We start from the raw sequence: 22,466 nt of genomic DNA, 5'->3' as shown, positions 1-22,466 counted from the left end.
CAATGAAGGGCTCATTCGCACGTGAATTAAAAGTTCTAATGCACTTTATAAGTGATCAAAATGATTGAAGGTCAACCAGCCCCTCCCCCATCCCCCTTTTTTCCTCAAAGTCGTCATCAAAATTTTGAGATAGTTATTTTGTTCAGAGAAAAGGTCCAGCAACTACGCCACCGGGGGTAAAAGGACTCTCAACAAACCCTGGGGAGAGGTCTGTAAGTCAAGAAATTTATCTATTGCTTACGAATTGTATTTGTTACTGGGAAGTATACAGACATTTCTTGGTGGGGAATGAAATTTCTGCTGTGGGGATTTTCCGCGGGGAGAATTTTGCGTGAGGAGGTTTCAGGAGGGGGTGAACTTTTCAGAGAAAATTTTACACTGGGGAATTTGCCAGAATTTCATAATGCCCTCTCCTTAATACCTTACTCTTACGCTAAAATTTGACTGTTTGTCCCATTTTTTTAAGGACGGTCTCTAAAACGCAGGGGACTTTTAATTAGATTAGAAATTTTCTCAAATGATAACAACTTCAGAGTTAAGAGCGACGTATTGAGGAGAGCGGTAACCCCTTCATATACGGGATAATTTCTGTTCATTTTGAGCTTTATTGTTGCTCCTTACTTTCATTTGAAAAAAACTAGTGGTTTCTTTTTTTTTATTTGAATTCATAGACAAGATCAAGGGTTATAAATAGACTTTCACTGCTAAAAATTTTCTTGCATACGTAGCAGAGCGCTCGCTTTACTGGAAACATAAAATATGAAGCCAACAATTCTGACTTGTAATTGAAGAATTCAAATATTTTGCTCAAACTTTGGAAAATTCAACAAAAGTCATTTAAAGAGCAGAAAATTAGGAGAGACACGGCAATCGAGTATATTTCAACTGTTAGTTTTTTTTCAATTTTCTGAATTCAAATATTTAAATTTTTATATTTATAATTTTTCTCAAACAAAACTCATGCCGAAAAAATACAATTTGAATGTTAGTGAGAATATATTTATTTTCTATAAATCTGCCGGAACGATTTAGCGTCGAAAGATATCGGAAGGAGATGAAAATGAATGACCGATACTTTTTTAAATATATGAAGACATTGGCTTTGGATTTGACCTAAACGATTGAATGTCAGAAAACCGATTAATTTGTCTTCTGTGTTTTCAGTGAAGTGCTCAATCTCTCCCAAAAAGTAAGAAAGCGTTATAGGATTTTGTATTCTATTCGCTTTATGTAACTTCTATCTGCTATAAATTTGTGAATGTACGTCTTGGAATAGGAAACATGCTACCTAATTTTGATGCAATTTGGGTTAATGTTACCTTGCAATGTATATTAGGTTATAGAACCCTAAGTGGGACACTTAGGGTTCTATATATATCATTAATGATATTAATGAATGATATTATATCATTCTTTGGGTTTGTGTCATTTATGATGCTTTGTCCTTTGGAAATGGGAATCAGAAAAGCTAGATTTATAATACTGGAAAGCAGAACTCGGACAATTTTAAAATTAAGTTTATAATGCCAGAAAGTAGAAATCGGACAATTTCAATATAGTAAAACGTGTTTCTAAGAACCTTGGGAATCATTTTATATACAGATTTTCGAAGCGTTTAAGGCAGTTCCACTAGTGCAGTGCTTCTCTAAATTTCTTCTTTTGTGATTATTTTCAAACCATGTATATAGACATTTTAGAATAAATGAATAATTTATAGGAAAGACACTCTTCTTCTATCTCCTCCCATGCGAACCCTTAGCTCAGCAAGATTCGGCGGCTACACACTTACCAGTACACGCATATCAACATTAGAGGGTTTAGAGTCCATTTAGTTTTACTTGTACTCTTTCAGTCAAGAATCTTTAGTTTCATGCAATGTGATTACAGGACTGTATTTGGAAGTATAATACAGTATAATCCTGTATAATACAGGACTGTATTATAACACCCATTTTCCTTTCTATTAAACAGAAAATTTTTCGCCAATATTCCTAGCTGCGCTCCTAACTTTGTTCCTTAAAACACCATCGGCAACTTCACAAATTGTTTTCCTATAATTATTCCACCTATCTTCTACATCCACTGTTTTTAAAATCTCTAATTTAGCATTCAACTGTTCCTGGAAAGTTTATCTCAAATTCTCATCCTGGAGTCTACCAACATCTAAACTTCCCGAGAGGTAGTCACCCTTCTAACATTTCAGCCTTAAATTAACCCTAGACACTACTAAATGGTGACTTTTACTTTTAACATTAATAACAAGAGATATGGAATTTAGGATATGGATAAAATGATTGAAGTTCTAGGAGATGTAGCTTAGAGGATATAACTGTAAGATACGACTACTTCTTTCTTCCTAATACATGAATTTCTTTCTTCCTTTCTTTTTTACAAATTGTGAAAAGATTTAAAGGATCCAACTGAAATGCGAAAATAAGAGTTATTATTGCTCTAAATTCTTTTTCAAGTGTGAATTGCTTTCATTTTCTTGATCATTTCGGAAAAACGGAGCGACAAATTTGTAAATTCAAATCCCTCACTCGAACAAGGGAACTCATAATACGGAACATTGAACTTCAGCTAAGGATGCATCTTCTTAATGAGAAAGACACAAAAGATCATGCTGCGAGACACGCAGGAGACTTTTTAAAAGCATCTGTTCAAGTTCAGATGAGTGTAAAATAGTGATGGCACACGTACCAGTATAATGGGTGGTCCATTCGGGTATGGAATTCAGTGATTTGAAACGACAAGACACTGTGCTATGATTACTTCGCTTGACTGGTAATCTCTCTAATCGACTCAATTTGTTGCTTGCCTTTTTGTTAGGTTTCATCTAGGTAGCCCCTGAAGTATCCAAGTACTTATTTAACACATTTTAATAGTTCTGGATTGATTGATATAACATAAGTCCGAATGTAGGAAAGCCCTCCCCCCCAAAAAAAAATCTCTAGATGTTTGTTGTTGTCTCCGCAAGAACATGAATTTGGCTAGCAGATTTCCTTTTTCCATTGTTTTTAGACCGCTGCCCTAAGAAATTTACCCCCCCCCCCCCGAACAAAAAATATCCCACATACCTGCTCGGAACATCGTATTAAAAAAGAAGCTGAACTAAATGCTATGCATGGAGGAAAGTTTAGCTGGTAAATGCAGGATAATCAAACGGTTGAAATGCGTGTTAAATACATTAGCCTCTTCTGGAATGATTGATACCAAAATAATTGCGCTCGTAGGAAGAGCGAAACCCCCTTCTTCCACTCCGGATTATTCCCAGTTTCCCTCATAATTTCCAATATTTATCACATATTTTGCCCGTATCTTCTATTTCTAGATTTAGCACACACACACACACCCTTCAGCAAAAAATACCCCGTGCACGAGCCTGTATCGTGATATTAAAAGTAAGCTGAACCGAATGGTACATATTAGAAAGTTCATGCCAATTATATTAATATATAAAAGAATAAAAAATAAGATATATTGGGAAAAAATGGTCCCTGTAAAACTATTCTAGGTCTTATTGGAAAAAAGACCTTTAAACACTGACAGAAAAATTTTAGCAAACAAAAGGACGACCAAGCACATATCAAATAGTTCGTGATAAGGAACTGTAAGTAAGGAGCAACCCACCTCAATAGTAACCAAAACTCTAAAAAATGGGATTTTAATACCAATCAACACATTAAAAAGATCAGATTTTTATGCTGATTTCAGATATATAAGTATCAACAAGTATCAACAAATTTAGTCTTACCCATCAAAAGTTACGAGTCTAAGAAAATTGCCTTATTTCCGAAAAAAGGGGGAAACAACACTATAGGTGATAGAACCTTAATGAAAATCACACCATCAGCGTATCAGAAAACCCTACAGTAGAGGTTTCAAGCTCCTATCTGCAAAAATGTGGAAATTTGTATTTTTTACTTGAAGATAGATCACGGATGCATGAATTTTATTTCCAGGGGTGATCGTATCGATCCTGCGATCCTAGAATATCGCTAGAGGGCTCATTTGAACGGAACTTGTAGTGTCACACAACTGACCCCCGTTTCAAATCAAATAACCAGTGGCACCAGAATTCAAACCTCGGTCCTCATGGACAGGGGAATTCAAGTCTATCGTGCTAACCATTGATTATGTACGGCCCACTGAATAATAGCTTGTTTATGTGGTTTCAATGAATGTTATTCATTGAAAAATGTATTTTAAAGATTCGAGAGGGATATTTTGTTGTTTTTTCGATTTTTTTTCCAATAGTAACCTTAACATAAATAGATTTCTTTTCCTCTGCAAACGGATTAGGTGAACAGTTGTTTGCCGGAAAAACAATTTTGATTATTCTAAAATAATATTCGAGCTAGGCGAAAAAAAAACATTTTTTGCCAAGAGAGTAGTTTCTAAAAAAAAACGCAAGGTTCCATTTTTAAAAGGAGATAAATTGGTGGAAAATACAAAATAGCAAGCAATCTATGTGTATATGTAGACAAATTAGGGGGGAATCGTAAAATCGGGAAATTATTTTGCATGCACCGTCCCTTTCTTCCCCATCCCCAGCCCCAATATCCGTGAGACTAATTGTATCAACTACAGTATTAACTAAAATATATCAACTTAAAAAGAAACTATGTTTTAGGTTCATTTCCGATCACGTTTCATTTTGAACGGAGTTTGTGTTCGATGGCGTGGATGGATCGATCAGGATAGACTAGATGGCGTAGGATGCTTAGAGTTTGATGAAGATTCGGCTAAGGTGAGCTTTACAGACGAAATCCTTTTTTAGACTTGGTCACAAGCACCCTATTTTACATTCAGAATTTATCTGTTGCATAGAATTTAAGATTGGTTGAAACAATTTTTTAACAAATTACTGAATTTTTGTTTAACTTTTTTTAATAGGTTCCAATTTACGCTTTTACTATCGAATCTGAGATAACCGCTGTTAATTTAATTGCAACCAAATTGCAAAAAGCGTTATTTGGGGAAGCATAGCACATGCTGCCAATGCTTCTTGTTTTGAGAGATGACAGAAGAATCCTAAGAATACCAAAGACGTCGAAATGAAAACATTTTAGCCCCGCCCCCCTGGAACCATCTTAGTCCATCTGACAAAATTCTTCTGGTTCTTTCAAAATTATTAAGTTTTTACTGCAATATTTTATTGTACTTATGTGTTGCTTTCTTCTCTTGTGTTTTTTTCTTTTATGATATTTATTTTGTTTTCTCTCTTTTTACTCCACTATCCTCACATTGTTTTGAGCAGTGGATAATAGATAAAATATTATTATTATTATTATTATTATTATTATTATTATTATTATTGTTATTGTTATTGTTATTATTATTATTATTATTATTATTATTATTATTATTATTATTATTATTATCAATATATTTTATTTAACGTTAAGACGTAAAATAATTTTTTTATTTAACGTTATAACGTTTAATGTTAACGTTAAACGTTATTTAACATATTTAACGTTATATGTAATATTAAACCGTTAAAGTAAATAAGCACTCAATTCTAGAGTCTAGTTCTAGAGTCTATCTAGCTAGACAAGTTTTTAAGATATTAATTTGTAACTACACCTGTATGAAAACGCCACTCTAAGTAAAATAGCGTTCAAATGTAGGTCCAGCAAGACTTCCATGCCTGAACATGCATATCTAGTCAATCACTTGTTTAGATTAAATAGGAAAAAACAAGTTTTTTGAACTGAAAGTAAGGAGCGACATTAAAACTTAAAACGAACAGAAATTACTATGTATACGAAAGGGGCTGCTTCCTCATCCACGCCCTGCTCTTTACGCTGAAAGTGAATCAAGCCGTGAAAAACCTACGTGTCGCTTACGGAAAAATATCCCCAAACAAAAGCCGTTACAACCGCAACGGTTTGTGTTTGTAAATGATTTATAACGCTTATTGCACTCCTGTGCTTTTGTTTTAATCAGGCACGGCCTGATTAAACAAATTTGTTTCGTAAGAAAGATCGCCATACTCTACGTGCCGCTTATTTTAGATATTGCAAATTCCTCCTCCGGCCTCCTAGATGGCCCTGAAACAGAAAAATAATTGCTCGATTTGGTTTACTAGATATGCCTTCTTGGATTCGGTCTTCCAGTGCTGATTTGTGTAAAAAGACCATCAACTTTATTCACTTTTACGGTCCTCTGCAGCCTTTTTTCCACATTGATACTGGTTAATTAGTCCATGTTGTCTTTTGTTAGTTTGAATTTTTTTCTCGCTGTTTATTGTTTTTTATCGTTTGAACGCATTATTTATCGTTTGAACGTTTTTGAATCAATGCATGTTTTGATTTTGGCTCTCCGTAGAGGAATAATTAAAACGAAATTTGCATATTTATTTTTTGGCTAAATGGCTTTATCATTATTTTTAATAATGATTCATAGTTTTGATCGAATCATTTTGAGAAAAAAAGGAGCGAGGGAGGAAGCCTAGTTGCCCTCCGATTTTTTGGTTACTTAAAAAAGCAACTAGAACTTTTAATTTTTTACGAATGTTTTTATTAGCAAAAGATATACGTAACTTATAAATTAACTTATGTAACGGACTTTTGTATTCTTGTGTTTTTATTACATATATATAGGGGCTCACCCCCACGTCAGTACCTCGCTCTTTACACTAAAGCTTAAATTTTGTCCCAATTCATTAAGAATGACCACTGAATCACTAAAGCCGTAGAATAAATAGTTGAAATTACTAAAAATACTTTAGCGTAAAGAGCGAGGTATTAGGAAGAAGTGAGCCCCTTATATGCGTAACAATTTCTGTTCGTATTAAGTTTTAATGCTGCTCCTTACTTCCAGTTGAAAAAACTTTTTCATATTTATTTTTTCATTGTGTTTTTTAAATAATGCTAGAAAATCCTGCACTCCCTACATGGAAATTTTCTTCCCCCATGACAAATTCCTCGATGGAAAGTTCCCCCTACATATCCCCCTCTTCTCAACCCCTCCCCCAACCAAAATATTCCCCTGAAAACGTCTGTACACTTCCCAATAACCATTACTATATGTAAGAACTGGTCAAAGTTTGTAAGTTGTAGCCCCTCTCACGGGGACTGTGGGGGAGTAAGTCGTCCCCAAAGACATGGTTAAAAGGTTTTTAGACTACGCTGAATAAAATGACTATCTCATAATTTCGATCCGTTGACTTCGGGAACATAATTAGCGTGGGAGGGGGCCTAGATGCTCCCCAATTTTTTGGTCACTTAAAAAGGGGACTAGAACTTTCCATTTCCGTTAGAATGAGCCCTCTTGCAACATTCTAGGGCCACTGGGTCAATACGATCACCCCTGGGAAAAAAAACAACAAACAAACAAACAAATAAACACGCATCCGTGATCTGCCTTCTGGCAAAAATACAAAATTCCACATTTTTGTAGATAGGAGCTTGAAACTTCTATAATAGGGTTCTCTGATACGCTGAATCTGATGGTGTGATTTTCGTTAAGATTTTATGACTTTTAGGGGGTGTTCCCCCTATTTTCTAAAAGAAGGCAAATTTATTCAGGCTCGTAACTTTTGATGGGTAAGACTAAACTTGATGAGACTTCTATATTTAAAATCAGCATTAAATGCGATTCTTTTGATGTAGCTATTGGTATAAAAATTCCATTTTTTAGAGTTTTGGTTACTATTGAGCCGGGTCGCTCCCTACTACAGTTCGTTACCACGAACTGTTTGATATGAAATTCCTGCCAGATATGTATGTGGCCGCCAATCCAAAACGTAAATAACAAATGTACTGCCAAAACGACTTTTTTAATTGGTCGAATTGGAAATTCTAGGTGCACAGAGTTCTAGATTTTAAAACTAAATACTAAGCTTGCTGCAGCCAAGCACCAAACTATATATAAAAGGGAACTTTCTGGGTATTTATGTCTTGATGGAAACAGCTCTAGACTTGTAGTCCAATTACTCTGTAGACCCTAGAATTCCAGTCAGACATACAACAGTCAGACTGCTGAACGGCTGTCTTGAGAGCAGATGATAAATGTAGCGAAAAAAGAAGGTTCCTGATTAGCACAATTTGAATCTCCTGACATAAAAGTTCAACAAATGTTTAAAAGCAGGTCCAGTAAGACTTCCATGTCTGGACATGCATATCTGGCTATACGATTGCTTAGGCATTGAATTTCAGCCTCAGACACATGTAAACACCAATCTTAAACACAAATGATAAATACCTGCCAAAACAAGCTTTCTTGCTTGTTGAATCTGAATTTTTAGGTCGAATTGTAGACTTCAGACGATGCTGAGCTTGTTGCAGCCAAACAGCAAATGTTACATATGAAGGGGAATTGCCTGTATATTGATGTCTGGATTGAAATACCTCTAGAACTGGAGTGTAACTAGACACACATGTGAACACTGTTTAACTTAACAGAGTTTGAATTATCCACGATTGATTAGTATCTTCGTCGACAAACAGCTTTCACATCAATGTTTACTTGACTTCAGTGCCTTGATGTGTGTCCAACTAAATGTCCAGGCAGCTCTCGCTTACACATTGAATTTGTGTTTGGCTGTGTAAAGTATCCAGTTCTGGGGTCTAAAACTCGATGTATAGGATATAGAGTTCTACCAATCAGGAAGCTGCTTTTGCCATTGCATTCATCTCGCATGTTGTAAAACTGGCATTTGAATGCACATCTGCAAATTCCTCAAAACAATCATCGAATGCAAATTACTCCGTATATGAAATGGGTTGTCCCCTCCGCAATTCCTCGCTCTTTACGCTAAAGTTTTCAATTGTTTTAAAAAGTAGAATTGTGGCAAAGAGACAAACTTTAGCGTAAAGAGCGAGAGATTGCGGAGGGGACAACCCATTTCATATACGGAGTAATTTCTGTTCGTTTTAAGTTTTTATGTCGCTCCTTACTTTCAGTTAAAAAACCATTTTTTTTATTTAATTTCCGAACGTTTTTGAATTAATGCATGTTTGATTTTGGCCCTTCGCACATAAATTATTAAAATGAAATTTGCATATTAATTCTTTTTTTGGCTAAATGACTTTCTCTTAGTTCTGATCAGACGATTTTGAGAAATAAGGGGTGGGGAAGGAGTCCTAGTTGCGCTCCAATTTTTCGGTTACTTAAAAAGGCAACTAGAACTTTTAGTTTTTAACGAACGTTTTTATTAGTAAAATTATACGTAACTTAAGAATTAACTTACGTAACAAACTTTTATATTGTTATATTTTTATTATGTATATGAGGGGGTTTGTCCCATCGTTAATACCTCGCTCTTTACACTAAATCTCAAATTTTGTCACAATTCTTTAAGAATAAATAGTCTCATAATTTGTCTCATAGAATAAGTAGTTTAAATTTCCAAAAATATTTTAGCATAAAGAGCGAGGTATTTATCTTCTCCTAAATACCTCGCTCTTTATGCTAAAGTATTTTTAGAACCCCTCATATGCGTAGTGATCTCTGTTCGTTTTATGTTTTAATGCTACTCCTTATTTTCAATTAAAAAAACTTTTTCATGTTTATTTTTTCATTGTTTTTTTTATAGTAATGATAGAAAATTCCGCGCCCTTTTCATTGAATTTCTCTTCCCCCATGACATATCCCGCCAAGGGAAGATCCTCCCACATAGCCCCCTCCCCTCAACCCCACCCCCAAACCATAAAAATCCCCCTGAAAACGTCTGTACGCTTCCCAATAACCATTAATGTATGTTAAAATTGGTCAAAGTTTGTAACTTTCAGTCTCTCCCCCAGGGACTGTGGGGGGTAAGCCATTCCCAAAGACATAGTTATTATGGTTTTCGACTATGCAGAACAAAATGGCTATCTCAAAATTTTGATCCGTTGACTTTGGGAAAAAATGAGCGTTGGAGGGGGCCTAGGTGTCCTCCAATTTTTTTGGTCACTTAAAAAGGGCACTAGAACTTTTCATTTCCGTTAGAATGAGCCCTCTTGCGATATTCTAGGACCACTTGGTCGATACGATGACCCCTGGGGAAAAAAAACAAACAAAAAAACAAATAAACCCGCACCGTGATCTGTCTTCTGGCAAAAAAATACGAAATTCCACATTTTTGTAGATAGGAGCTTGAAATTTTCGCTGTAGAGTTCTCTGACACGCTGAATGCAATGGTGTGATTTTCGTTAAGATTCTGTGACTTTTAGGGGGTTTTTTCCCCCTATTTTACAAAATAAGGCAAATTTTCTCAGGCTCGTAACTTTTGATGACAAAGACTAAATTTGATGAAATTTATATATTTAAAATCACCATGAAAATCCAATTCTTTTGATGTGTCTTTTAGCATCAAAACCGGGTCGCTCCTTACTACAGTTCGTTACCACGAACTGTTTGATTGATTATATCTGAACCTGCGCACGAACACCCTTTAACGAACACGAGTAGTGGTAGAAAAAAATCTAATAAAATCAAAGTATAGGTATCCAGGTTCGTTTTCTACAACCGAATTCAAATTGCTTCAAAACTCTCTCTTTCCCAGGTTTTACAGAAATGATATCATTGCTGCAACAGCTTTCCCCTGAGTGCAAAAATTCATTTCTTGTGAATTCTTACGATCTGGCTAGCCTGCCAAATTAATCGACTTTCTAAACCACAGAGCGAAAAGTGTCCTTGATATTTATTTTTTCTAAGTCGTTTGGTATTTCAATTTGTATTGCTTTATGATCCGAATCCATTTGACAGGGTAGGAGGCGGAGAAAGGATTGGTAGCAAGACAGAGAAAATAAGAAAATGTGGTTCAGCAAGACAGCCACGAGGAAACTTTTCCAAAGGGGGTGGGGAGAATCAGTGGTTTGGTTTTTACCAAGATTTTAATGGGAGTGGTTCTTGATTTCAATTCTTTTTATAACTAAAAGATAAATTATTATTTCTCACGAAGCTATCCTCCCCCTGGCCCCTGCTTGGTGATACTATGACGAAGATGCAATGTTTTGTGCAGGTGGATGGTCTAACCAATGTAAGTCACATTTTGGATCGAGCATTTAGCATGTAAAATGGTATAAAGTAGTTGAATGGTAAAGTAGTTTCAAGTTTAAAAAAACTCTTTATTTCAGAAAAAGATTTTTTTTCAACATCCAACTTTCATTAAAGTATCAAAACTAGCATCAGAACTGATACTGTGATGAAGATGTGATGTTTTCTGCAGGTGGATGATCTGACCAAATCAATGGATCGAGCATTTAGCTGGTAAAACGGTATAAAGTAGTTGAAGTGGGGGCTTACAAGGAATTCTAGTCCAAAGAAAAAAAAAACAGGATTCACCTACAATTTAAACTTAGCATCTTTTTTTTCAATTGCTTCGATTTTGAAAACGTTGCTTGTGATGTATCATTCCTAAGGAATCAAGCCTAAAAGAAATTAATTTTGCCCGAATTTCCCAAATAGGTCGAAGACACATATCGACGAGACCAAGTAGAAAGATTTAATCAGAGATTAAGAGAATTCGAGGAAGAACAGAGAGCCTTTCGAGCAGCACATCATGGGCATATTCTTGGAGATAGAGGAGATCCTCATGCTGAAATGGATGTAAGTTTAGATATGCTTTTTATTTTCATAAATTTCTGTGTTGAATCATAAAAGACATTCAATAGTCACTTACAATATATATATATATATATATATATATATATATATATATATATATATATATATATATATATATATATATATATATACATATATATATATATATACCCCCCCCTAAAGAATACTAGATTTATGTATAGGAGGCAATTGCCTGCCCCCTTTGAATTTTTCACCCCTCCCTTTCCCCTCTATTTTGGAAATATTTATTTTTTCTATTATGATTGAAAAACCTTTTTTCGGTAATCCCACTAAAAAAAACCCTGTTGCACCTCCATTCAAGAAAAATTGCACCCCCTCCACCATCTTCTTTACATTTCTATGAATTGGCACTCCTATTTTTACTGCACTAATCAGCAATTTGACAATTTTTCTGCATCTTATAAAATGGTTCGTGGCTTTGATAGTCATTTTTGTCTCATTTCATAAAATAAAGCCAAATATTTCCGTCACATACATCTTGTTTTTAGTACAATAATTTTAAATGTTTTTTCACGAAGTTATTCGTAATTTGGTTTTCTTTTTCATGCATTCTTTTTTTTTTCTTAATTAGTAGCCAAGATTATAATTTTTTTACGTGCAATTGTTTTTCCCATAATAATCTTTAAAGCATACGTTTTAGGATATTTTATGGTGTTTTTATTTATTCTTTTTTTTGCTAATGGCAGGGTTTTTGTCTCTAGGGACTTGGCAGTGCTCTTCATGTAAAACTTTTTATACTGAATTTAAAAATGAAATCGGAATTTCCCAATTTCTCATAGTTACCATACATTATTTTATTTTTTAGAAATTTACCTAAAATTCCGTGTTATGCAAAAAAAAACGAAATTAGCAACAACTTAGGATAGTTGAAAAATTATGGAAATGTTTTAAAATTAAGCATGAAAATGTGCTAGGACGTACATCTTCGTGATAAGAGGAATTTCGAAAAAAAAGTGTCGAAGTGCCAAAACTTCTGCCAAAAAGGAAAGACTATACAAATTCATTTAAAATTTTTATTTTTATTATTTTTTTTTTTAATTCATACAGACAAGTTTAGTTAGCAAAGCCTTGCGAATGCAACTAAACTGTCGATTCTATTTATGCAAAAAAAGTTGAGAACCACTATGGTATAAAGATTATGCTTAAAGGTCTTCAACTGGGTCAGTATGAAACATTCCAGGTGGGGAAATCTTGCTAAGAAACGGTATTTTTGTCAGGAATTATTTTTCATTTGTAAGTGATTTCATCCAGGAGATATAGATAATAGAAGTGTAATGAGACGAGAGGGATAAACACAATAGGGAAGGTATTATAATAAATCTAAACATTCCCAATCATTGATGAAAATCAAAAGAGACTGAATTTTGTTTTTTACATTATTTCAGTCTGTGGTGGCACATTGGACTTCTAAGGGCTCGGGGTTCAATCCCAGCTGCTGCAGAGTCGACGCAAGTTGTAGGGATCACCCCCTCTTCAGTTTTTAAAAAAGTATTTTTGTGACGTTTTCATTTTTAAAATACCATCTTCCCCTATATTTTGGACTATCCTGGCTGCCCCTCCCTACATTTTTGTGAATTGACGCCCATTTGTACACATTGCAGTTGCAAGAATGACAAAGGAGTTTAGCCTATGCATAGTTCAGTTATGGGGATTGCAAGGGTGTAATCCATGGATACAGAGTCAATCATAATTATAAAGAATCTAATAAAGAGATCGTTGTATTAGAAGTTAAGAAAATTATTTTAAAGTCTCGTGCTGACTTAACTTATCCAACTATTTTTAATAAAATTGTGGGATGTTCGTACCCGGTTAAAAGATTGCCCATAACAAAGGTGTGTAACCTATCAAATTTTCATTTCAGAGTTACGAACAATTTATTTGGGATGCTTACAGCCAGGGACACCAATTTGGGGGCAGGGAAGGTAATTTCTGCCCTCCAGGCTTAGGAAAATGCTGTTTTGTATTATCATTTGAAAAAAAGTCAAAAATAGCGGAAATCAACGATCGCAATCACACACAAAAAAAAGTTCGGCAATTCATGAGTCGTTTTTTTTAGGAAATAGGGAGGGGGTAAATGTAAGTTTCAGATCTAAGGAGTGGACAAGTGGATTTTAAAAATATAGGTAGGGGGGCAAACTTATCGTTTTTCAATTTTTTCAGTAAAAACACCAAAAATGGACATTTTTCAAAGAGAACACCCCAAAAAAGTCGTTGTTCAACATCTAGAGGGAAAGACTAGAAAATAGCGGGCCTATGTACCCCCACAATTCACGCAACTGATCCTCGTAGATACAAGAATTTGGATTGTAGTTTAAGAAACTCAATGTAGAGAAACTCAATCATTTATTTCTTCAGGAACATCATCTCATCACTGTGACGATAACCGTAATAATTATTACCTTGAACATCATGTTATATGGTGCAACACCATGTTACATGGTGCAAAAAGATCATAGATGTCATCAGCACCGTCATAAAATAATCTTCTGACTATCAGAGTATAGTCATCATTATAGTCACTAATTATTAGTGCTAAATAATGCATGTCTAACAAACGAAAAATAAATAATTTCGTGACTTACCCCCTTCAGCGACAATAAGCGGGATACCCCTTTTGATAACTGCTCAGTATAAAGATGTCAATGTATGAAATAATCTTTTTGAACAACAATGCCGTATAGAAACTTAATCAGTTAGTTCACCCCTTGATCCCATAAGGGGGATAATCGGCATAAAATTGCCAGCTTTATCCGATTAAACTCTCCGATTGAAATGGGGCACTTCTTTCTCAGCGGATGCATTTGGATAGAATTGACCTCCCAGGAGATACATTTCCGAAATGAAAAAAATGTAAATACAAATCTATATCTTTTAGGAAAAAATGAAGTTCATAAAGGTTTATAATCAAAAGACGACAATCATAATTTGGTCCTTGCATGCACACATCATATGTGATAAGAACAAAAATGTTCACAAATATGTCATTTTTTTACAAATGTTCACAAATATGTCATTTTTGACTTACTGTCATTCACACTTTGTTCACAAATACGTCATTTTGAAGATGAACAAAAAAGGTAGACGGTTTGTAAGCGATATCGTGCAGTATTTCAAATATTGCCTCAATTTTTGGAAATTTAGTGGGGAGCCAACACAGTTTTTTTCTATTTTCTTTTTTTAATGACGATACAAAAAAAGTGCTATTTTTCAAAATCTGGAATGATCAACATTTGGTTTATTATTTATTTATTTTCTATTAAATGAAACTATAAAAAATACATGACACTTATTTTCAAAAATACAAAAACATATTATTTTTCTTTTGAAAATATTTAAGAAAAATAAAAGAGCTATATAATCCAAAAAAAATCGAGCGTATAATTCAACCAGCGTAATCCTTTTAGTTTGCAGCAATGTATTAAGTTCTGAGCAAATCAGGTGGTGCTGCTCTCCCCCTTTGGGGAATTGGAGAGGGGTGGGAAAATCATATAAGCTATCTTTTACGGGTTTTAAATTTTGAATTGAACAAAAAAAAAACAGTTTTTTTCAAGTGAAAGTAAGGAGAAACATTAAAACTTAAAGCAAGCAGAAATTGTTCCGCATACGACAGGGGTTTCCCCCTCCTCAATACCTTACTCTTTACACTAAAGTTATTTAGAACTTCAAAAATGAGTGACTTATTTTAATTAAACCACCCTCATGTTTCAGAAGTCGTTCTTAAAGAATTAGGACAAACTTTAGCGTAAAGCCAAACTTTAGCGTAAAAAGTGGGTTTTGAGGAGGGTAGCCCCTTTCATATACGAACAAATTTATGTTTGTTTTAATTTTTAATGCTGCTCATCACTTTCACTTGAAAAAACTTGTTTTTTATTTAATGTTCAATTTTTTCCAAATAATGCCGAGAAATCCTGCTCCCTTCAACGGAAAATTTCTTTCCCCACGGAAAATTCCTCCAAGTGAAGTTCCTCTTTAGTAAAATGATTCCCCTCCCCAGGAAATTCCTCAAGGACACTTTCATCCTCGCCTAAAAGTACCACCGAAAAATTTCTTGTGAACAATTATAATTAAAAACTTCTTCTTAGCATACTTTCATATACCTTACTCTTTACGTGAAATTTTGAACGTTTGGCCCAATTTCTTAAGAACGGCTCCTTAAAACAACGGGCGTTTAATTAGAATAGCAATATTTTAGATATAAAAACTTTAGCATGAAGAGCAACGTATTGAGGAGGAGGCAAATCCCTTAATAAACAAAATAACTTCTGTTCAATAATTTCTGTTTAAATGTTGTTCCTTACTTCCAGCTGAAAAAAAAAAAAAAACACTTTTTTTATTTAATCAGTCAAAAGACGACCAGAAATATCTTTTTCTGGCAAACACCAATCAATTATTTGTACAAAAACAATTATTTTAGGCATCAAAAATACAGTAAAAAATAATTTGACATCAAGTGCTCCATTTTTTAACTAGCTCTACAAGCAATGTATAAGGAGATATAATGCCCGGTGGATCTATGTCCCTAAATTTTTCAGATATTCGACAAATTTCCTCAAGGGAGATTTTGGGAGACCCTATTTTCTTTTGGGAAATCCTTGGAAAGCCCAAAAATTCAGAGATAGTGGTAGTACTTTGCGTTCTATCCCCTTCTTCAATTGTAAAAATAGTTAAAAATGGAGCTTGTGACATCAAAATACTTTTTACCGTATCTATAATGCTTATGATAAGCTTATGTGTACACATAGCTTAGAGTTTTTCAAACAGTTCATGGTAACGAACTGTAGTAAGAATGTAGTAAGGACCCGGCTCAATAGTAACCGAAATTCTAAAACACCGGAATTTTGATACCAGTAGTTGCATCGAAAAAATTGATTTCTTTCGATCAATTATAATCTATCAATATTTAATACTGATTTTAAATATATCAGTTTCATCAAGTTTAGTCTTACCCATCAAAAGTTACGAGCTTGATAATATTTGCCCAGGGGGAAACACCCCTGAATTATCATAGAATCTTAACGAAACTCACAACATCAAATTTAGCGAATCAGAGAACCTTACTGTAGAAGTTTCTAGCTCCTATCTACAAAAATGTAAAATTTTGTATTTTTTGCCAGAAGACAGTTAACGGATGCGTGTTTATTTGTTTTTTCCCAGGGGTGATCTTATCGACCCAGTGGTCCTAGTATGTTGCGAGAGGGCTCATTCTAATGGAAATTAAAAGTTCTAGTGCTCTTTTTAAGTGACCAAAAAATTGGGGAGCATCTAGGCCCCCTCCCACGCTCGTTTTCCCCTAAGTCACCGATTCAAAATTCTGAGATAGCTATTTTATTCAGCATAGTCAAAAACGTAATAACTATGTTTTTGGGGACGACTTACTTACCCACAGTCCCCGTGAGAGGGGCTTCAAGTCACAAACTTTGACCAATGTATACATTTAGTAATGGTTATTGGGAAGTGTACAGACACTTTCAGGGGGATTTTTTGGCTGGGGTGGGGGGGGGTGAGGGGAGGAGATGTGATTACGTGGGGAGATATTTCCATTAAGAAATGTGTCATGGGGGAAGAGAATTTCCATGAAGGGGGCGCTGGATTTTCTAGCATCATTTAAAAAAAAAACAATGAAAAAATAAAGTTGAAAAAGTTTCTCCAACTGAAAGTAAGGAGCAGCATTAAAACTTAAAACGAACAGAAATTGTTATCCGTCTGAGGGATTCACCTCCTCCTAATACCTTGCTCTTTACGCCTTGTTAATTTCAACTATTTATTCTACAGCCTTTGAGATTCAGGGCTCATTCTTAAGGATCTGAAACAAACTTTAAGCTTTATTTTAAAGAGCGAGGTATTGACGAGGGGGCGAACCCCCTCATATAAGTAATAAAAATATACGTATATAGAAGTTCGTTACGCAAGTTAATTGATAAGTTACGTATATTTTTTACTAATAAAAACGTTCGTCAAAAATTAAAACTCCAGTTGCCTTTTTAAGCAACCAAAAAATTGGAGGGCAACTAAGCCTCCTCCCCCGCTCCTTTTTTTCTCAAAGTCGTCCGATCAAAACTATGAGAAAGTCATTTAGCCCAAAAAAAAGTTAATATGCAAATTTTGTTTTAATTATTCATGTGCAAAGAGCCAAAATCAAAACATATATTAATTTAGAAACGTTCAGAAATTAAATAAAAAACGTGTTTTTTTCTTAAAATAAGGAGCGATATTAAAACTTAAAACGAACAGAAATTACTCCGTATATGAAAGGGGCTGTTCCCTCCTCAACGCCCAGCTTTTTACGCTAAAGTTTTTTACTGTTTTAAAAAGTAGAGTTGAGAGGAAGTCTAACTTTAGCGTAAAGAGCGGGGCGTTTAGGTGGGAAAAGCCCCTTTTATATATGGAGTAATTTCTGTTCGTTTTAAGTTTTATCGTCGCTCCTTACTGGTGGAAAAACTTATGTTTTTATTTAATCCACAGGAAAAAGCTGATTCTTTCTACGTATTAATGTAAAAAAAAACTTTCTGAAAAAAAGTTTTTCAATGAAGCACTAGGCCTAGAATTTATGATTATAATTTATTATTAATATATAGATTTATATATAGATTATATATAGATTTATGGTGGTAGTAGCCAATTTTTTGTTTGTAGTGATTTTTTGTTTGTTTTGAGCTTGATTTGCATATTCACTTTGTTTTACTCGTTTTAAGATTTATTTATCAATTCGTGTTAGTACCTATCGTATTTTTGTTTGCTATGATAATTGTTTAATTTTTGTTCGTTCTGGGTTTCATTTATTCTTGAAAGTCATTTTGGGTTTGAATTATTACAGGAATTTACTTCTGCTGATCCTACGTTTAAAATAAGCCGGAGTGCTAGATCAGCCGAAGAAATGCTAATCTAAGTTTCAAGTTTGTTAACATACCTCATTTCAGATTTTTTTTTTTCAACATCAAAGTTTCATCAAACTTATCAAAACTAGTATTAAAGTAATAAAGTATCCAAGTAAAAAAAAAAGTATTAAATTACCAAACTAGCAATAAGCAACTGGCATAACTTACATCCCTTGCCCTATAAATTAACGTTGCCCTATAAGTCTGTAAATCAAAGTATCAAAGTAACAATAAGAATCTTGCATAAGTTGTAGCCCTTGTTGTGGGGCCTGGAGGCGTCTCAGCCCCAGAACCACAGTTATTTGGCCTTTGGACTGTTTTGAACAAAATGTTTATCTCAAAACTTTTACTGAAGAATTTGGGGGGAAAGGGAGTAAGGGGGCTGGTTACGCTCCGATCACTTTCGACTATTTAGAAGGACACTAAAACTTTAGAATTCCAATCGAATGAGCACCCTGTAAAGTTTATACGACCACCCCTTCCATAAAAAAATTATATCTTAACCATGGGCAACTATGATAACTTATAGCCTGGATCCATAGTTATTTAACATTAAGACTATTTTGAACGAAATGGCTATCTCAAAGTATAAATTAGATACATTTTGGGAAAAGAGGGCATGGGGGTATATTTGCCCTCCGGTCATCACGACCACTCTTTCAACAAGAACCATACATACACCCGTTTATAATTTACAACTCTTGTCCCTGGGCTCTGGGGGACTGGTTCAACCCCGGAGAGATTGTTTTATGCTCTTTTGACAATTTTGAACAAAATGGCTATCGCAAAATTTCGGTCAGATGCATTTGGGGGAAAAAGAGCAGAGGGGGGGCTACTTGCCCTCTAATCCCTTTTGACTCTTAAAAAGGGAACTAGAACCTTCAATTTCCAATCAAATGAGCCTTCTCCAAAGTTTACATGACTGTCCTTCCAAAAAACTTTATATGCCCTCGGGTGATAGCTTACAGTCGTAACCCCGAGGCTTTAGGGGGTAGTGTCGGCCAGGAATTCATTGTTATATGATCTTTGGACTATATAGGCAACTCTATAGAGTTGCCTATATTAAAGTCCTTAAGGCTTCAATTTCCTACTATTTTTTCCCACATACATTTCATATGGAAAGGTGGATCGTATAAACTTTGGAAGGGGTCTGTTCGATTGAAATTCAGAAGCTCTATGCCCTTTCTAAGATCAAATGTAATCAGAGGGCAACTAATCCCTTCCCCTGACCCCCATTTCTTCAAACGCATTAAATAAAAATTTTGAGATAACTATTTTGTTGAAAATGGGCCAAAGATCAGATAACAAAAAACTCCAAGGTTGACACTGCTCCGAGAGGCCAGGAACAAGTGTTGTGACTTATTCCCCGGGCACATAAGGGTCCTTAAGGAAGAGATGGTCGTATAAACTTTGGAGGAGCCTGATTTAATTGGAAATCAAATTGAAAGGGGGAATCTTTAGTGAGGATGGAATTATCCAGGGGAGGGGAGGTTTTGTGTAAGAGGAACTCCACGGAAGGTTGTTTCCGGAGTTAGAGAATTTTCCACAGAGGGGGAGCGAGATTTCAAGGCATTATTTGAAAAATAATTAGAAATTAGATGATTTTTTTAGTTTTTTTCAACCGAAAGTAAGGAGAAACATTAAATTATTCCATATATGAGGGAAGCTTCTTTTCTATAACAACTTGATCTATACGTTAAAGCATGACTTTTTTTCACCATTCTTAAGAACGGCTCCTGAAAAAGTATAGCCGTTTAAATAGAATCAATTTAAAAAAAAACTTTCCATAAAACAAATTTATCAAAGAAAAGTAAAGAGGTCCATTAAACCAAAATTAGCAGAAATAAAATCAAATAATCTTCCCAGCGTAAAACTGCCGCAAATAACCATCAATAAATAAATGAAACCAAAAACAAAACAGAAATTGAAAATTTGTTTTTGCACAGTAAGGTTTTATTTTATTAGATAAATGTCTTATGTTTGAAAAGTATACCGTTCAGAGTACATATATAAGATTTCTTTTTACATAAGCGTTCAAAAGAGCTTTTATTTCTCAAGAATATTTTGGGAAGAGTTTAGTGAATTTTGCTTTTTATCTGTGATGTCAGCCGAAATTCGCTTGCTAGGTTTGTCACTTGGTCATTTTCAGAAGTTTGGTCCTTTTTTATGCATGCCACCAAGCTCATTGTTTTTATCTCTTCCAGGCACGTAAGAAGATGCATGAAATGGCACATCATTTAGCCCACTGAACTGTTTCCTCCGCTTCCTACATACGTATGCCGTTTTGAAGCCATTATAGTTTGCAAGTGGGCGAACTAGTCAGCCGCACGATGGGAGGACAAGCACGAAGTGAATAAGTTATTGTCGTTTCTGTCGTAAAAAAGAGTGTCGTGTTTCTCTGTTTTGATTATATTGTATGTTAAAATAAACTGTTTTCTTTCATTAGACTTTTCTCCGAAAATCTTATTATTTCAAGCAGTCATCGTATAAAAATCCTTTGAAAAATTTACACTTAAAAAGAACAGAAATTACTCCCCATATGAGAGGGCTCGTCCCCTCGTCAATACCTCGCTCTTTAGGCAAAAATTTTTTAGAACTTTAAAAAAAAACTACTTTTCCTAATTAAACGGTCTTTATGTTTCAGAAATCGTTCTTAAAGAATTGGACAGAAAGTTAAACTTTAGCGTAAAGAGCGAGGTATTAAAGAAAAAGCGACCCCTCTCATATAGGAGAAAAATTTTGTTCTTTCTAAGTTTTTAAAGTTAATCGTCAGTTTCCCTTGGAAAAACTTGTCTTTCCATCTTGTTTATTCTGATTGTTTTTTAAATAATGCCGGGAGATTTGGTTCCTTTCCATGGAAAATTCCTTCCCTCCACGGAAAATTCCCCCAAGTGAAATTCTTCTTGCATAGGATACCAACCTCACCGGAAAATCCCCCCGGACAATTTCTCCCTCGGAAAAGTGCCACTCCCCCACGGAAGAATTCTTTAGACAATTCCAACACCACTGAAATTTTCTGAGAAGATCTCCGCATGTAAAATTTTGTCGGTAAAGACAAATAAAAGGAATTTCGTATAGGAATTCTGGTAAATTCCTTCAGGGTAAAATTTCAGTAAAGCTATATATTAACGAAGTATATACTTTCACCAACACCCCTAATCTGCAAGTATATGTACCCAGAATTGCATTTTATATTTTGCAAGTATACCCAGAATTTAACATTAATTTGCGTCGCAAATGAACTTTACCTCAGCCCTTAAATATATCCAAATTAGGGTATATACTTGCACATTAGGGGGGTGGGGGTGAATTTTATTTACAACACATTTGAATATTATGTTTGGATTCAGGATGGAATTCTGGGCATATATTCGCATGTTAGGGGGGATTAACTTCGTTAGCATATAGGTTAAAATCCCCCCTCCCCCCAGAAACAATGTATGTGTACTTCCCAATAACAATTACAACACGTAATTAATGGGCGAATTTACCTTTTTATCTCTTACAGACACGTAAGAAGATGCATGAAATGGCGCATGATTTAGCCCATTTAACTGTTTCCTCCGCTATCTAGTATACGTAATTCGTTACGAAGCCATTATAGTTTGCAAATTGCTTAAATAGTCAGCGGCACGATTGGAGGACAAGTGCGAGATGATTTACGTTATTGTCTTTTTTTGTCGTACATAAAGAGTTTCGTATTTCTCTGTTTTGATTATATTGTATGTTAAAATAAATGTTTTCTTTCATTATACTTTTCTCCTAAAAACTTATTATTTGAAGCAGACACTGTATAGAAATCCTTAAAAAAGTTATAAGGTTGTGATTTACATGGGGGGCAATGGTAGAGTCTCTTGTGCCCAGGGCAAAATCTTGATTAGCTATGGTTTACATGACGGGGGAGAAGCAATGGCAGTGACTGTTCTGGCCTCCTACGGGGTAAAATCTTGACTAGCACTCCCTCCCACGTTCCCTTGAAATGTCTCCCCTAAAACCAGCTCTAGACAATGG

The 22,466-nt window shown here is 34.8% G+C and overlaps 1 protein-coding gene across 1 annotated transcript in view; it reads left to right on the top strand.

Annotated features, from left to right (window-relative positions):
- The window catches only part of LOC136042189 (protein big brother-like), a 76,448-nt gene extending 55,548 nt beyond the window's left edge, over window positions 1–20,900 (top strand). The window contains exons 4-6 of the mRNA XM_065727120.1: window positions 4,634–4,750; window positions 11,401–11,541; window positions 20,660–20,900. Coding sequence (XP_065583192.1) covers window positions 4,634–4,750; window positions 11,401–11,541; window positions 20,660–20,704 — 303 coding nt within the window. The 3' untranslated portion in view covers window positions 20,705–20,900. The remainder of the gene's footprint in view (window positions 1–4,633; window positions 4,751–11,400; window positions 11,542–20,659) is intronic.
- Window positions 20,901–22,466: the final 1,566 nt, after the last annotated feature.

The sequence above is a fragment of the Artemia franciscana genome, unplaced genomic scaffold (assembly GCF_032884065.1).
Source record: "Artemia franciscana unplaced genomic scaffold, ASM3288406v1 PGA_scaffold_74, whole genome shotgun sequence".
Classification (NCBI taxonomy): domain Eukaryota; kingdom Metazoa; phylum Arthropoda; class Branchiopoda; order Anostraca; family Artemiidae; genus Artemia; species Artemia franciscana.
This window is presented reverse-complemented; position numbering and strand designations above follow the sequence as displayed.